At 37.5% G+C, this 15,533-nt stretch overlaps 1 protein-coding gene across 1 annotated transcript in view; it reads right to left on the bottom strand.

Moving 5' to 3' along the window:
- The window catches only part of LMBRD1 (LMBR1 domain containing 1), an 80,154-nt gene that overhangs the window by 30,179 nt on the left and 34,442 nt on the right, over nucleotides 1-15,533 (bottom strand). Inside the window, exons 8-9 of the mRNA XM_055714271.1 lie at nucleotides 3,187-3,312; nucleotides 575-727 (exon numbers count right to left, since the gene is read on the bottom strand). Coding sequence (XP_055570246.1) covers nucleotides 575-727; nucleotides 3,187-3,312 — 279 coding nt within the window. The remainder of the gene's footprint in view (nucleotides 1-574; nucleotides 728-3,186; nucleotides 3,313-15,533) is intronic.

Here is a 15,533-nt window from a genome sequence, read left to right as displayed (position 1 = left end):
TCTAAAAAAAAAAAAAAAAAAAAAAAAAAAAAAAAAATCAAAGTCCTAAGATCAAAAAGAGACCGAGATCAAAGCTTTGCCCCAGTAACAGTCTCCTTTGTACTGGTTAAGTATCAAGATGTAAGTTGAATGCAGCTAGCTTACTATTGATCAAGTAATTACCTGGCAAGATGCTCATTCCGAATACTTACACCCTCAAAGTATCTCACTTCTGCCAGCCACACGTGACTTACATTAACTAATCTACCCAACAGTTATGGAATTTTTCCTTTTCTCCTTCCCATTTTCACATACCTGAGAAAAGATAATATATTCAGATTTTCTATGGCAGTGGCACTATAGCAGATCAGCTAGGACTTGCTTCTTTTCAATCTTAACCATAGTTTAGGCAAAGTAAAAGGTTTTCCAAGAGCTCAAACAGAGCTTGCTATAGGGCTGTCATTGTACAGTATAATAATTAAAATAAACAGTTGCTATTCAGAATGGTAGTTGATAAAACTTGACCTATGATTTATATGGGAAGAAGAAAGCAAGAAGTTATTTCAATTTGTCTCAGAAAGTGAGAAAGTTTTACCTTTAGAGGTCTGATAGCTTCAGAGAATTTCGTCCACCAGCTTTTCTCAACAGACTCCAGATGCCTCTCTCTTCTTCGAAGTATCCTTAGCCTCTCTTCTAGTTGTTGTAAAGTACGTCTATCCCTTGATGACAGAGGACGACCATCTCTGCACTGGTTACCAAAAAACAGTGCAAGAGATACTGAATCAAGAAAATAGACTTGACATCTAGTTTAATGAGTTGCAACAACTCTAAAGACTTTGTAGCATGTACATTCACACTGCTCCTATGCATAGCAAGGGGATGAAGCGCAAAGGTGTCAAAAGCTGCAACAAGACAGATTTCTATTAGGTGACAGAAAACACTTTTCACAACGAGGATGTTAAATTTTAACAGGGTGGACAGTTTCCATGGCTAGAAACACTTAAAATGCCCAGATGTGATTGAATAACCTGATCTAACCTGAAAGGGGTCCTTGCTTTGTGTAGAGCAGTGAACCTGATGACTTTGAGGTTCCTTCCAATCAAATTCCATAATTAAGCTGATATATTAAGCTTGTCATCTGTACTTTCTTTCCAGCATTCCACTATAGATACTCAGCTATGCTTCTTGTACTTGCAAGAGCAAGATTACTTGCTCTTCCAAAAATTAACTTTACAGGAATTCAAACAGGAGGCACCACTACCAAGAGTTAGTTAAGTGTAGCAGGTTATTGTTTGATGATTGTGTTTAAGCATGCACTTTCTTTCTGAGATTCTAAATACTACAACAGAATACAATGGTGCCTTCTTAAATTGAGTAGCACATCCTTAGATCTCAGTTACACACTAATTAGCAACAGAACCAAAATTGTTTCTATCATCAATGCTGCTGAATAAGAAATTGATCCTTAGATAAAAAGAGATTCTTACAGTTTAGCGCATGTCCTACTAAGTATTTTTAAATTTTCAAAATCCCTATTCAATTTTCCCTCCTTCCTACCAATAGTGAAACAGTTTATAGCTAATGAAGTTAAAGCAAGTCTATTGTAACCTTTTTGAGAAATGTATCTACAAGACTCGACTACATTCTAGGCACATGTGACACTTAAAAAGTATATTTTGATCTCCAATTGAACAGGAACACGTTTTCCACACCCTGTACAGCCCTCCAGTGACTTGAAAAAACCTTCACAGAACAGTCCAAGCTCCCAAGCTGCAAGTCCAAGCTTTGATTGTTTAAAACTAATGAAATAAGCTACCAGGTGTATTAATGGCAGGAAACCATATTAATCTAATAAAAAGATTCAGTATGTCAGCACCATACCTTCATACTTGTAGTTTTCACTATACATTATCCTCAGTAACACTCACTTTCTTCATGACCATGCAAATGCAACTGAAGACCTAAGATTTCAATTACAGACTGAGGCCAAATCCTGGCCATAATCCATAACCCAAGAAAAAATAGTTTATGCTAATGGTCACATTAAAATACAGATATAATTTAAACTTTCCACTTCTTGATCCCATTTGTTAGCTAGGTCAAACAAGGTGACCAGTTGACTGGAAGCTCTCATAAACCAACATAATCTTTTCTAATACATAATGCTCCACTTTTCAGGGGTTTCTCATTTTTCTCATACTGATCTTAGTAATATAGATGCCTTTATTGTAGTACTACTCTGTGCAAAACCAAACCTTTGCAATTTAAACCAGGGAGACTACTTTTTAGGTTTCATTATGGAACAGGATTCCCAGAACACTGAAGGTACCACACTATGTAGAGGCAGCCAAGTATCAAGGGAAGACTGATGGAACAGTTTCAACACTGCTGAGGTCTGCTATCACACAGCACACAACAGCATAGATGGACTGCCACGATTCAAGTGATGCATCTTCATGTCCCTTCCACCAGCTCAGGGCTCTGAAAACACTGGTCAAACCATTATATGAAATGGGCTGGAAAAGGGTGGGAGATTATTCCTAGTATCTTATCCATAAAGAAGAAGTCTTACTCTCCTTTGGCTTGGGCTCTAAAGTTGTTAAGTGTCCTGCTTACATTAGGCACAGCATTTCAGTGAGCTACCAGACCATTATGCGTTTATAAACGGTGTTGAGATCCTAGTGATGTTTATATTCTGAACAGATATTTCCATATGTATGCTTTTCATAAAGAAATGATTTATAACAGCAAGGTACATGAACTGGAAGCAAGAATATCAGGGGCTGTTACTCATTCATAAAGATGATTAATCGTTTGATTAATTTAACTCATGACAGCTCCATGTGGTAAGTATCCAGTGTTGATAGCTACATTAAGTATGAACAAATTGGATGCCCCATCTGATGGCAGACTAAATGAGGTTAATATTCTAAACTTCTACGAAGTATCTCTTCCATATATCCAAGCAGGACCAGAGAAGTTTGCATTTTGCTTGGCAGCACCATTATTATCAAGACAGAAATAAGTACTGCTGCAGGACTGAAAAAACCCTCATTGCTACTACACAAGTGACCACATTTGTTTTCAAACAAATCACTTCTGACTTGCGATTTTTTCTCTAACAAAAGCTCTCTACAGTATGACCATCAACTAGTAAGGAGGCAAGAAAAAAATTCATTAAGCGAGAACAGTGAGGACCAACCGCACCTTTGATTTAATCCTTAATAAATGCTGCTCCACTTCTTCGATATCTTCAGTGTTCTCCAAACGTTCATAAGCTGCAGTGGTAGTTCCCTTAATCAAATTTAGAGGCAATGCTGACATACCATAAGCCTAAGATAAAAAGGAAACAAGTTGTCAAATTTTATGTCACATGTTTTAATCTGATTAAAATATATTGTCTCTAAGGTATCACTGCTCTTATCCTCCGCGCCCCCACATTCTAAGGCAATCAATTTTTTTCTTTTTTTTTGAGCAAAACAAGTATGCTATGCAGATTCCAGCACGCCACATTGTTCCAACAGTACTTCAGTGTCTCTCAATCACTAAGACAGTAGCATGTTTGAAGACACCATACAAGCATAGCCCACTGAAGAGTCATCAAGCTAGCCCTGGTTGGGGTTTTTTTGTCAAACCATTTTTTTTTCAAAAACCTTAACTTTCCTACTTTAGATCATAATCAAAACATTGTGTAATACAGGAATTTCTAGATACTGAACTTCAATAGTTTTAGAACCAAAGCATACACAATTTCTTTGTAGCCAGTAGTTTTCAACTTATGTTTTTAAAATGAAATTACATAGAAAGTACTTGTTTCACTGAAAAAAATTATTCAGTAGGAAGACAAAGAAGTTAGTTGAACACCTAAACTCAGTCACATTGCGAGACTGCTTAGATAGCCATTCACATTCATAATTTTGTTAGCATTTACTCCTAGTTATAAATCTACACCATTCAAAGTTTTTGCCAGCTTCTGTATCAACATTATGCCTAGATTTATTCCATTGAGTCTGTAAGCTTTCCACCAACATAACCACCAATGGATACCAGAGGCAAGGTAAAGAAAACGCCACTATTTCCTCCAAGCTGTCCTGAGTGTTACAGATCTAGGCCCAGGTCAGAAGTTCCTCCAAGCAGTTTAGAGACTTTAGCTACTGGCTTTTTATTTTTTTCACCGTAGGTGGGAGGTTGTTGGTGACAGGTTATTCTTTGTGCAGAGCTCAGCAGGAAGGTTCTACTTTTCATTCTCTTAATCACAATTAACACATACATTTTTACTAGAATGCTTGATATCTGAATATTTCCTAACTTCAGAAATGAGCAGTTTTCTAGATTTTCCACAGAAATACCACTTGCTCCTTCGAGTACAGCTTTACATTTCATCCTGAGAATATATTTAACACAAATGCTAGTGTATTACAAGTGTCACCATACATGCTATCAGATCACATGAGCTTTCTGTACACCAGACTTTGCTTGACCTCCTTAAGAACCTACTTAAAATGTCTCATGCATTGTACTCAAAGCAAGACACTGTCCATTTTTTTCGTGTATTTTTCACAATGCCACATACTCTGCCACCAATACCCCTATCTAAGTTCCTTTAACAAAGGGGTCTTATGTACTATTACTGTAGCCCAAAGCCACATTAACTATATTAAAATGGTTATTTATTTAAATTTATATCGGACACTAAGCCCACAAACTTCAGTTTCAGTCTGCAAGCAACAGTATTCCATGATTTAAAGAAACATTCCCCCAAGTATTAGGCTATGAAAGCATGAAACAGAAGTTTAGCAGTCTGATAGCCTTGTTCGCTTACTGTGGAATTGGGCTTCTTGTGTTCAGAGTAACAATTACCAGTAAATTGTTGGAATGGCATCAGTTAAGTTCCACAAGCAGACAGCATGTGTGTCAACAGGCTTCAAACTCAAGGAAACGGTGGTACCTGTTAAGTCACTTCAAAGCATTTAAGTAAGGGTAGGAGAACAGTATTTTCTTAACTATTTCTTGAAGTATATATTAGTCAAGACATTCAGCTAGATCTTTGAAAACTTGCACTACATGACTTTTTTGCGTAGCTATAAAGCATTAGATTTGGTTTTACCATCAAATCCCAGATAACAAGGTAGGCTATTAGCTATCTGCTCAGCATTTCAAGGCTTCCCAACTAACATAACCCCATTTGTCACCCAAAAATACAGCTAAAAGAACTTAGCAGCAGCACTGCTTACAGACTGTTCCAAATTAAGTTAAACTTTTTTTTTTTTTTTAGCTCCAAAGGTAACTGGCAATTTCAGTCCCAATGTTAAATAGCTTTTAAAGCAAAAAAAAAAAAAACACTGTAAGAGAGACATCTCTTATCACAGACTAGCGATGGCAATGAAATTCCATGCTTTCACTAAGACATTCTAGAAATTCTGGTTTGAACACATCTATACAACCACAGAAGGGTCTCTACTACAAGATTAACTATTTTAGGTAAGAAAAAAGAATTTACCTTAGGCTGGACTTTACAACTCCGTCCACAGACATGGCTCAGTTCTCCCTTTAGACTATCTCCTTTGAGAGCACTAAGCTATTCTGCTATCTACAGGAGCTAAGAAACAGTCTCCTCCAGTCATCCTCTTCTCTAGGCTGAAGAAAGAATTACTTCAACCTTTTCTTTATGGGTTGTGTTCTCCAATTCTCTATTCACTTTCACAAGCCTCCACTGGAGCCTGTACAGTTTCCCAAACAAACTGGGGGACCAAAACCAGACACAGCATTCCCAGGTGCTGCTTTGGAAGTGCCAAGTACAATGAAATTGTGTCCCTTGATCTACTAGCTATGCTCTTGCTGATGTACACCCAGGACTCTGCCGTTCTCCTGCAGGGCACATTGCTGGCTCACGCTCGGCTTGCTGTCCACTATGACTTCCATGTCCTTTTCAGAGCCATCTCCCAGACAGACTCCAGAACAAACTGTTGCTTGGAATTAGTCCACTCCAAGAGAAGGCCTTAACATCTGCTAAACCTGATGCCATTCTTATTGGCCTAAACTTTCCACCTGTCAATGTCTCTACAGTGGTTCTTCATTCTGTTCTATCAACTTCTCCCAGTTTGATACCATTCTCAAACTATATGACTACATACTCAACTCCATCACCCAGATCATTTATGAAGACCGAGAAGTATTGAGCCCGTATTGACCCCAACGAGCTCATTCAGGTCTGACTACTTGAAGCATAACTCTGGAATTTAGGTGAAAGTACAAACACCATCCAATTTCGTAACTGGAACACATGCTCCAATCTATTCAAGGTCCCTCTGTGGAACCAAAAGCGTTTCTTGCCAGAGCCAAAAACCAATTCAGTATGTAGAAACACATAATGAAACATTGCTAGAACAACAGCTCTACACAATTTTATAAACCTAAGCTTAGAAGCAATTTGATTTCATTATTAAGCAGAGGCTTCCACCTGTTCTTCAAATAGCTACCATCAACTAACAGATACCAAGTATTTACTCAACAGAAATAGTTAAGGCATAAAACTCAGAGTTTAAATCTTCTAAATCTAAATTTCTACAAAGCAAACTGCAACTCTTTAAGTGATGCATTGTTTTGCTGTTTTCACTGATGTGAATTACATATTTGAGCATCAAGCTCGCTCTAATGATGAAGGCAGTTCAAGTTCTTTCCTTGAATACAAAAAAATGATAATAGTCAGATGATTATCCAAGCAAGCTTCCCATCATCAGCGGGGGAAAAAGCCACACTGGTCCTTCAAGACATCAATGTACAGAATGAGGGGCAGAAAGATGAGTCATGTGATGTGTCACAGGTCTGAACAGAAGCTGTATTAGTTCAGTTTCAGAGCTACATGTCCGTTCAGGCTGATGTACAACTTCCAGGCTGTCCCGAACAAAGTTTCAAACCCCTGGGTTAGTGCAAGTGTTAAGTTACTCAATGGGCTATTATTTTGGGCATCTGCAGCTCAGAAAAGCAATGTATCAAAGATAGTACAAGAAAACCAAAGCTGTTCAGTAAAACCAAGAGAAAGCTCACCCCTGAAACCAACTGTTGGTTCAAAGTTTGGAATATGAATAAAAACAGATCAGAAAAGCCTTTAAAGTAATTAAGACAAGTTAATGTATATACATTAGCTTTGAAAAAAACAATTAAATCTTGACATGTTTACCCCACTGAAACAACAGTTTCCAGGGCTTGTTTTTAGACAGTCTTTGCATAGAAGCATTAAGACAGATAAGAGGCACTGCACTGAGGAGTAAAAACAGTTATCCAAGTGTAATAGGCAATTAGGGCATACATCGGGGTTTTCTTCCATATAGGTTCTTCAAAATTAAGTTAACATAGTACTAAACACTAACTGTGCAGGCTAGTATCTGATAATATACACTGCAAGGTTAGGGCTTTAAAGTCTCCAGCTGCTGTCTCTGCTGTTACTGATCAGTTTCATTGAAACTGTTTTACAGTACAAAAAAATTAATCTATATTTATAGTTAGAACAACTTATTTTAGTGAAGATTCCCCTATCTAGAATTCTCACAGGTGATCCATATAAGAAATCACCCCCTAGCAGTTAGCTCAAGTGCTAGAAAGCCAAACCCCAAGAGCTCACTACCTAGTAAATACAAATTAAGAGGTATCATCCCTGAGCAGGTGCATCATTCCAATTTGAGAGTCTGCCCAGAGGCAATACAGATAATCCCTGGGTGGATGAAGTTCATATTTATACTTCATATATTTCTTGAATTAGGTGGCCTTCTAGTCTAAAGGAGAAGAGGAAAACACCTAGAACAACTTAAAGCAACAGAAACCCCAGCTTACCTAGCCTATAAAAAGAACAGTCTAAAACTTCTTAAGACTTCTTCCTTATTTGCTATTCACAGAAGTGGTAGCTTGGCCTGAGACACGAATTTGCAAGGAAATCTGTCATCAGTAAAGCAGAAGCCTGTAACTCACATGAAAGCAACACTTAGTTTAATACTGGTCATGCAGTATCAGTAGGCATTGAAGAACAGTGAGAAGCATACACCCCAGCCATTCTCTCAGCATGCCACTGAACCCAAATATACCCTGTACTACAGACAGAGCACTGAAGTACTTCAAGAGGGACTACACGAGCATTGCTTCCAGTTTACTTCATCTTCATTTCTCTTGTGTCTTTTTCCTTCCCATCCTGTCCGCAGCAGAACCAGCTATTCTCCTGTCATTCCAAAGCTAAGATTTAGAAGAAAGAGTTGCTGTTCTGATCCTTTGGTCTCTTGCAGACTCAGCAGCTTACAACATTTCAGACTGTCTGAATTCCTAGCCCATGGCTAGTAAAGGCAATAGTCTTTCTTATTAATGGCCGAGTATGTTAATAGTCACTCATAAGCAGAGGTTAGAAAACAAGTGACCTTGAGACAAGTTGTAAAATCACATTTCACAGAAGTTGCAGCAAGTATCTATATCAGGGACAAACCCTTCAGTATTAAAATGATCCAGAAAGGTTTTCCACCGAGAACCATAACTGGTAGTTTAACATTTTTAAGTTGTACAAGCTACCAAAGAGTTCCACTGAAAAGAGTGTATTATTACAGTGGGAACAGCTAATTATCAACCACATCAGCCATAAGCACACAGATCAGTCATGAGGAATACAGAAAAAACCCACATTGAACTTAATATAGCAAATGCCTTTACAAAGGAGTTAAAGTTAACTTTCAACACCTACTACAAAAAACCTGAAGCCAGCTGGCATTGTAGTTTAACTAGAAGTTAATTATGTTTCACTTTCTACATCTGCTATGTTGTGCTAATAAGACAGTCTAACTTGTGGCCAAAAAGGATAATCTCTCCTTGTCAGAGATCAAACAGAACATGTAAGTTTTCTGATCAGTTTGGTACACAACCAGCACCATAACTGAAAGTAGTTTAGCAACCTTTTCTGGTTAAAAACATTTAAAAATTAAACCTGTGATTTCAAGAAATTAGCAGAAAGTACTTGCGTAGCTTAGCAGGAAGACTCCCCATTCCATTTATTTTTAGAGGTCCATATATCAAGCATGTGGCTTTTAAGTGTTGTCACTGAGGTGTCTTAAGAAGGTGTATATATACATCTTGTGCAGAAAGCGTAAAAGTTAATACTGACAAACATTTCTTGCGTAGCACTGCCCTCTAGCGACGTCACGTGAAACAAACGAATGAGAGGCCTTGCTGTATCGCTGTATAAAAGCCGTTAGAAATGCCCACAGCTTTAAATATTGACATTCCTATTTTCTTACAGAAGCTTGCTTAAAGATTTCATCGGAAAGTGTGACCATGAAAAGACAAAATTTTCAATTCTACGAATTAGACGGCGATCAAAAATACATCTATTCAAGTTAAAAACAGCTAAACTCCATGATACGTAGTGCTTTAAAGAAATACAATTCAAGTCTTTTTCAATCTCATTGTCCCACATTGACATATAGAAGAGACTTTTTGTATCCATAGCCTAAATAGCTTTTTATTTGATTTAGACTAAGCATGAGGGAAGTCATGTTATGATACCTTCTATCCCTTTAGCAATTTATATAGTTCAGTTGCCTGTACTGAATATTTTTTGTTCATATGTATACATATGAATTGTATACATTTCATATGTATACAATGTACTCTTGTTAGCATTGCTTCTGATTGAGCAAGTAAGCTAGTCCAATTCAGTAATCTCAACACACGCAGAACTTCTGAGCTTGTGTAAGAAGAACTAGGACTCCACCTTTCTTTAAACTGTACCTTTCTCCTCCATGCACCTAGACTGCACAGTTTTCTTGAAAAGTAATCTGACTCTACAAGTAATAATCATCTGCTTTCTCACATTAAAGAAACCTGGTTATCTACACCTACTACCATTCTAAACATAAAAGTTAGAATTAAAGAATCTTATTTCCAGAACACCATTAAGCATGGTAAACTGTGACAGTGGTTCACACATCCTCCCTAAATTGTGAAGAGCAAAGCAGAAAGCCTCCTAAAAGCATCTGAAGATGGTAGACCATCTCATGGACAGTTGTTTTTTTGTGTGTTGTTTGGTTTGTTGTTTTTTTTTTAAAAGCTCATGCCATACAGTTTGGAAAATCATTCAATATACCAAGTAGTAAAATCTTGGTTCTTTTATGGGAAGTTTTAGTATTCAATTGTCATAGCTATAACAACATGTTTGAATATCATTGCTATAAACAAACAAAAAAACCCTATATCTCAAAGCTTGAAAAGACTGACCAAACTGAACTGGTATGTTCTGTATGGCATTTCTTGCATGATCTGTTATGTACAACATGAACAATGCATTGAGTACTTGCTTATCCATTTCTCCAACATGTATCTTGCTACACATTCACCTTGACTTTTCATATTAATGTTCTCTCTCCACCATACAGATTCACAGATTGTCTCACTTATTTGTCAGTGTTTACGTGAACAAAAATTAAAAACAACCAACAAAGCAGAGTCAAGGCTTTTAAGATGCAGAAAACAAGTATGACAGCCTCTACACTACAGTTGTTCCACTACACACAAAACCTGTGTTTGCTGGAGTTATCGTCCGTAAAAAGTTAACTGTCTACGTTTAACAATGAGCTTAACTGTTTTGCCCAGTTGCCATCATCTGCATTGCTCCATCAAGTTTAGAAGAACAACCAAAGAAAAGCTTAATCTCCTTTGAAGCTGCAGCTTTAAAAATCTCAAAAGTACAAAGCTATCATTGATCCAGCAGTTTAATATCTACAGGTGTCCAAGAGTGCAGTAGGAATCAGGCTGTTAAAACAAAGAACACTCAAATTGGTTTGCTGGGTTGGGTATTTACTGCTTCATGGAGAAGTGAACATAATCAAATAACCACATTTCCTTTAAATATTTAAGAACTGACATTGAAGTGATGAAGTGGTAATGGCAATGAATACTACTAACTTCTGGATTTCTTAATAACTGATGTCTATTTTAAAAGTCAGTCATAAAGGAGTGCTTTTAAGGTTAGACAGATAAAGAGGCTTTAGCTGCTTTGCTCTTAAGTCAACTGTAAGAAAAGTAAATCATACTCTGGACAAACTTTAGGCGTGAAAAGTTCATTAAATCTGTCATTAAACAAACTGAGCTTTGTAACATCACCTCTTTCATGATGGAGGAAAAAGCATCACTTTACAGTTTAAGAAATCAGGTAATAATTATTAGATGTTTGGAAAAATTACAGCACCAGTTATAATCATCCTTCAAGGACATGCTAAATGAGATGCACAAGATCACTCAAAAATTAATCTGCCTACCATTGTGAGTAATATGTTATTCTGCCCTGAATTCAAATAGCAATCTGGAGCTGACAGCAACTATTGTATTAATACCTAAGGCAATGCAAAACCATTTCAATGCAAAACACATTAATGGAAAGAATAGATGCAAACTACATCATCTGTGAAACTGTTTCCAACTCTACCCCAGCCAAAACCAGCACTGCAGCCCTGATTTATAATCTTCTTGTTATAACCCACGTTTATAGACATGGAAATCTGTCACTATAAATCATCAAGGTCATGGATTTGCAGAGCCCCCCTGAGGATCCCTTGTTCACATTTCTTACAAAACAATTTTAAATATCAAGTACTGTACTTCAGTTACGCATTACATAAATGCCAACAAAGTAGACTGTTACTAAAGCTTAAAACCAAAAAGCAACTACCAATTCAGGCTTCTGATGAAAACTGAGACATACCAAGAAGTAAGGCTAAACAATGTTACCCATTTAAACATTGTGTGTACTTGTTAAAGTGATACCTTAAGCTCATCAGTAATAAACATCTCTATCGCGAAAATTTGCAGACTTCATCTATACTTTTCGTAAAACCACTATTACTTCCCCTTGAAAAGTTAGAAATCTAGACTATAAATCTTCCCTAGTTGCATCTTTCTCCCCTCCTTCCCAGTCTTCAAAGTGCCAGTTAATGTCAATAGAAGATTACTCTTCAGTGTACTCGGCAAGGAAATGCAACATGTCAAACTACTAAGATGTCTGCTCTAGTTTATGCTTATACACTACCTTCAAAATTTTTAGCCTCATGCTAAATACCTTTTTCACCTTCCCTTGCAATCAAGTATTAGAGAAACTCTTTCCTGTAGAAGGCTAACACTACTGAAAAAAGTTCAGACTCAAGAACCGCACAGCCCACAGTCGGACACTGTTACAGGTCCAGAGAAACCAGTTGCCACAGTCTGCAGGTCGGTCCCAAGTGTCATCACATGGAGAACTAAACAGAACAAGCCAATTTATTTTCTGCTTAAAGTGTAGAGTTCAAAGCCTCTCTCTAAACACTCCTTTCACTTCCCTTCAATTATCTTCCTTGCATCTCATTTCTATTCTCATTTGAATGACATGGTGTTAAGAAATGCCACATAACATTTAATTTGCTTCTTTAGTCAAATATTAGCTGTTGACTCCTGAAATATTTCATAGCAAGCATGAAATTTGAATTCAAAGTTAATTCTTAAAATAACTCTTGTTTTTAACCAAGAGCATCTGCAAAACCATACACCATCTTCTGTATTAAGTCATCACTGAAAGAAGTTCTGAGGAAGCCCTGACCTTCCCTGGGAGAAGCAACTTTTACATTAACCCCTTAATATGGTAATTTCTATGTTATTACTCTCCCCGTGATTTATCTTGTGGGATGAGAAGCTTTCAAGTTCAGTATGTATTGCTAATCTCTCCCCAAATTCATAATTAATACTTCACAGAAAATGAGGAACTCAGTTTTTTCATATCAAATAAGTTTTATTTCTTCAGTTCTAACAATGTTATTTCATGCTACCCCATTCAGAAGCTGGGGAGAAGCTCACAACTCAACAGCAAAATTCTGCATTTTTACTCAAACTACAAGAGCAGCTTGTCTCTACATGTATCACTAGGTCAAACTTAGTGATCCGATTTTGAGGTTTCAAGCCACAGAAAATGAAAACCAGCAGGCTAACATAATGATAGCTGTGTTGAACTGTAGTGTTATCTACCTTTCCATCATACTCAATAACACAAGTCCTCAGTTGTCAGCAACTCTGGTCCAGCACACCACTTTGATTTGTATTGTCCCTGAACGCCACCTCCCCCCCCAAAAAAAAACCACCAAACAAACATGCCAAAGGTTACAATATTGTGTGGTCTGATAAGTAGTCTGTTCTTCGTTGCACGAATAGCTCACAATGTATATCAGAGTAATACATGAAATCAGCCTGGGCCTCGAGAGGCCCAGAACACTGGATTGATGCCAATGATACGCCTTAAAAATAGATTTTAACTACATTAGTCACTGGGGTAAATTTGTTAGTTCTATAATTTAAACTTTAGCCATTTACAATCCAAAGAACACCACCCCCCTGCATCCCTCCTCCTGTGGAAGCAGAATATGCTTTCACAGAGAAATCCTAGGAGCACATACATACAAAAGTAAGCTTTTGCTCTCAGTATCTACTCAAATTCAAGGCTGCCTGCTGTCAGTGCCAAAGCTTCTTTTACCCAACTTCTCACAGTATTGTATATTACCACAATGCGGAAGTGCAGTTTTAGAACAGCCATAATCTAATTCTTCACACTCAAGGCTACACACAAAGCAGTATTGTTAACATATGTTTGACTAATTGTAGAATGGATAAATTGTGCACCAAGCAACTTAAATAGAATCACTCGATTCATCTGTTTCATGGTAGTCTTCCACAAATAACATTTCAAGAGGAACTCAGTCAATTGCAGTCAGTGCAGGCACAGCATTCCTATTTACTTTCGGATTTTATGTTGAAGTAGAAGGCTTTCAACATAAAATCATTATTAATTAGGTATGAAAGTACTTGCTAACATGTCACTTATTACAATACGACCTTCACTAGATGCTCATTTAGAAAGTTTTTTTTTTTCTTTAAAAGGGGTGAATATGAGTGTACAGAAGAACAGATACTCCCATTCTTAACTCCCCTTAAACAATACAATTGCAATGCTGGCAATGGGAACATCCTGAGAATATTCAGATGTCAGGGGAATATAACAAAAAAAAAAATCAGTTATGTCTAGTATGAATCCTCAGCTCTTAACTAGTATAAACCAAAGATCTGAGATCACTTCTCTTCAGAGACAAGGTAACTCAGATACCACACATTGTGTTCCTCATCTATTCTCTCTACCCTTTTTTCCCCATCATCTGCTAAGCATTTGTGGAAGATTTTGAAGTATCTTTGTTCCTGTGTTCACCCTTATATAAAGCTATTCTCTTTTTGTGCTTAAAAAATAATCTACCACCAATTACCTATTATTAGTGGTTTGATGACTAAGCACAAATGCCTCCCACTTTTAGAAACTGGGACAAACATTTTAACAGGTATGCAGAAGGCTGGCTGAAAAATACAGGAGCCTAACTACTTATCAGATGTCTGAAGTCAGAGGCAAGCATTAAAGACTTGCCCATGCACTAATGCTTTTGTCTTATCTAGGTGATTATTTTTTTATTATAGAAGACTAACAGCAAAAAATCCACAACGCAGAGAAGTGGGAAGTTACCAAGAGACAAACAGTTACCCCTTCCAGAATCATGCTTCTCCTCCTCCTAGTCAAAGGGGGTGGAGTAATTCAAACTTGTAGACAGAGGCCATACTCTGGGCCAGTCTCTCCCTAAGGCTTAGAGAAGTGTGACAGACCAGGAACTTTTCACTGCTGAAGTAACTTCTGCATTAAGTCATACCGGGAAAAACCCAGCCAACAGCATAAACTGAAATGCAGGTACATGGCATCCACATGCTATCGAGGTCACACTTGCAATTCAGACCATGAGAACAGCATTGCTCATATGGAAGCCTGACCACCACTGGCAGCAGGCAAAGTGTTACAAAAGCACTGCAGCACAAAAAGAAATAATCTATTCCTCCTCCAACTTTGAGCACAGACCTTAAGTGGTTTTCATTCTCCATGACACATTTGTACTTTAGTCCACACACGTATCAAAGCCAGCTCCCTGTGTCAGCATAAGATTCTACGATTGCCTGCAAACATGACAAAAAAACCCAGTCTCATATCCAAGGTGGACCATGACCACTTTCTGTGTGAACTCATCCCTAGAACTTTTGTGAAATAGCTCCTCCATTTCTCCCACCCTGCCCTAACACCTACCATAAAACAGAAGGGATAGTTTCAGAACAGATCAAATACAGCAGTTAAAAGTAAATATGAATTCCATGCCCAGGAATTTGCACCGACAGTTTGGTTGAAGTTTTCAAAGCAAAAAATTAGACTAAAACCTTATAATTAAGGCATTCAGAGCAGGCTATTTTAGTTCTTATGCTTGATGTTTCACCTTAGTTACCATCCAGTATCTGTACAAGTCCTAAATACAGCAAGACTAAGGCAACAACACTGAGGACAGAGGTGTTGTCTTCATCTGAGAAAGCACACAGACAGACAAACACAGCACACTGCAGTTACTGAACATTAAATGCAAGTCACATATTTCCAGGTTCAGCTAGTTTTGAGGACAGAAGCATATTGTGATACTCGGCTGAATGGT

Source organism: Falco cherrug, chromosome 6 (assembly GCF_023634085.1).
Source record: "Falco cherrug isolate bFalChe1 chromosome 6, bFalChe1.pri, whole genome shotgun sequence".
Lineage (NCBI taxonomy): Eukaryota > Metazoa > Chordata > Aves > Falconiformes > Falconidae > Falco > Falco cherrug.
Note: the sequence above shows the minus strand (reverse complement) of the source record. Positions and strands in the feature narration are given on the sequence as shown.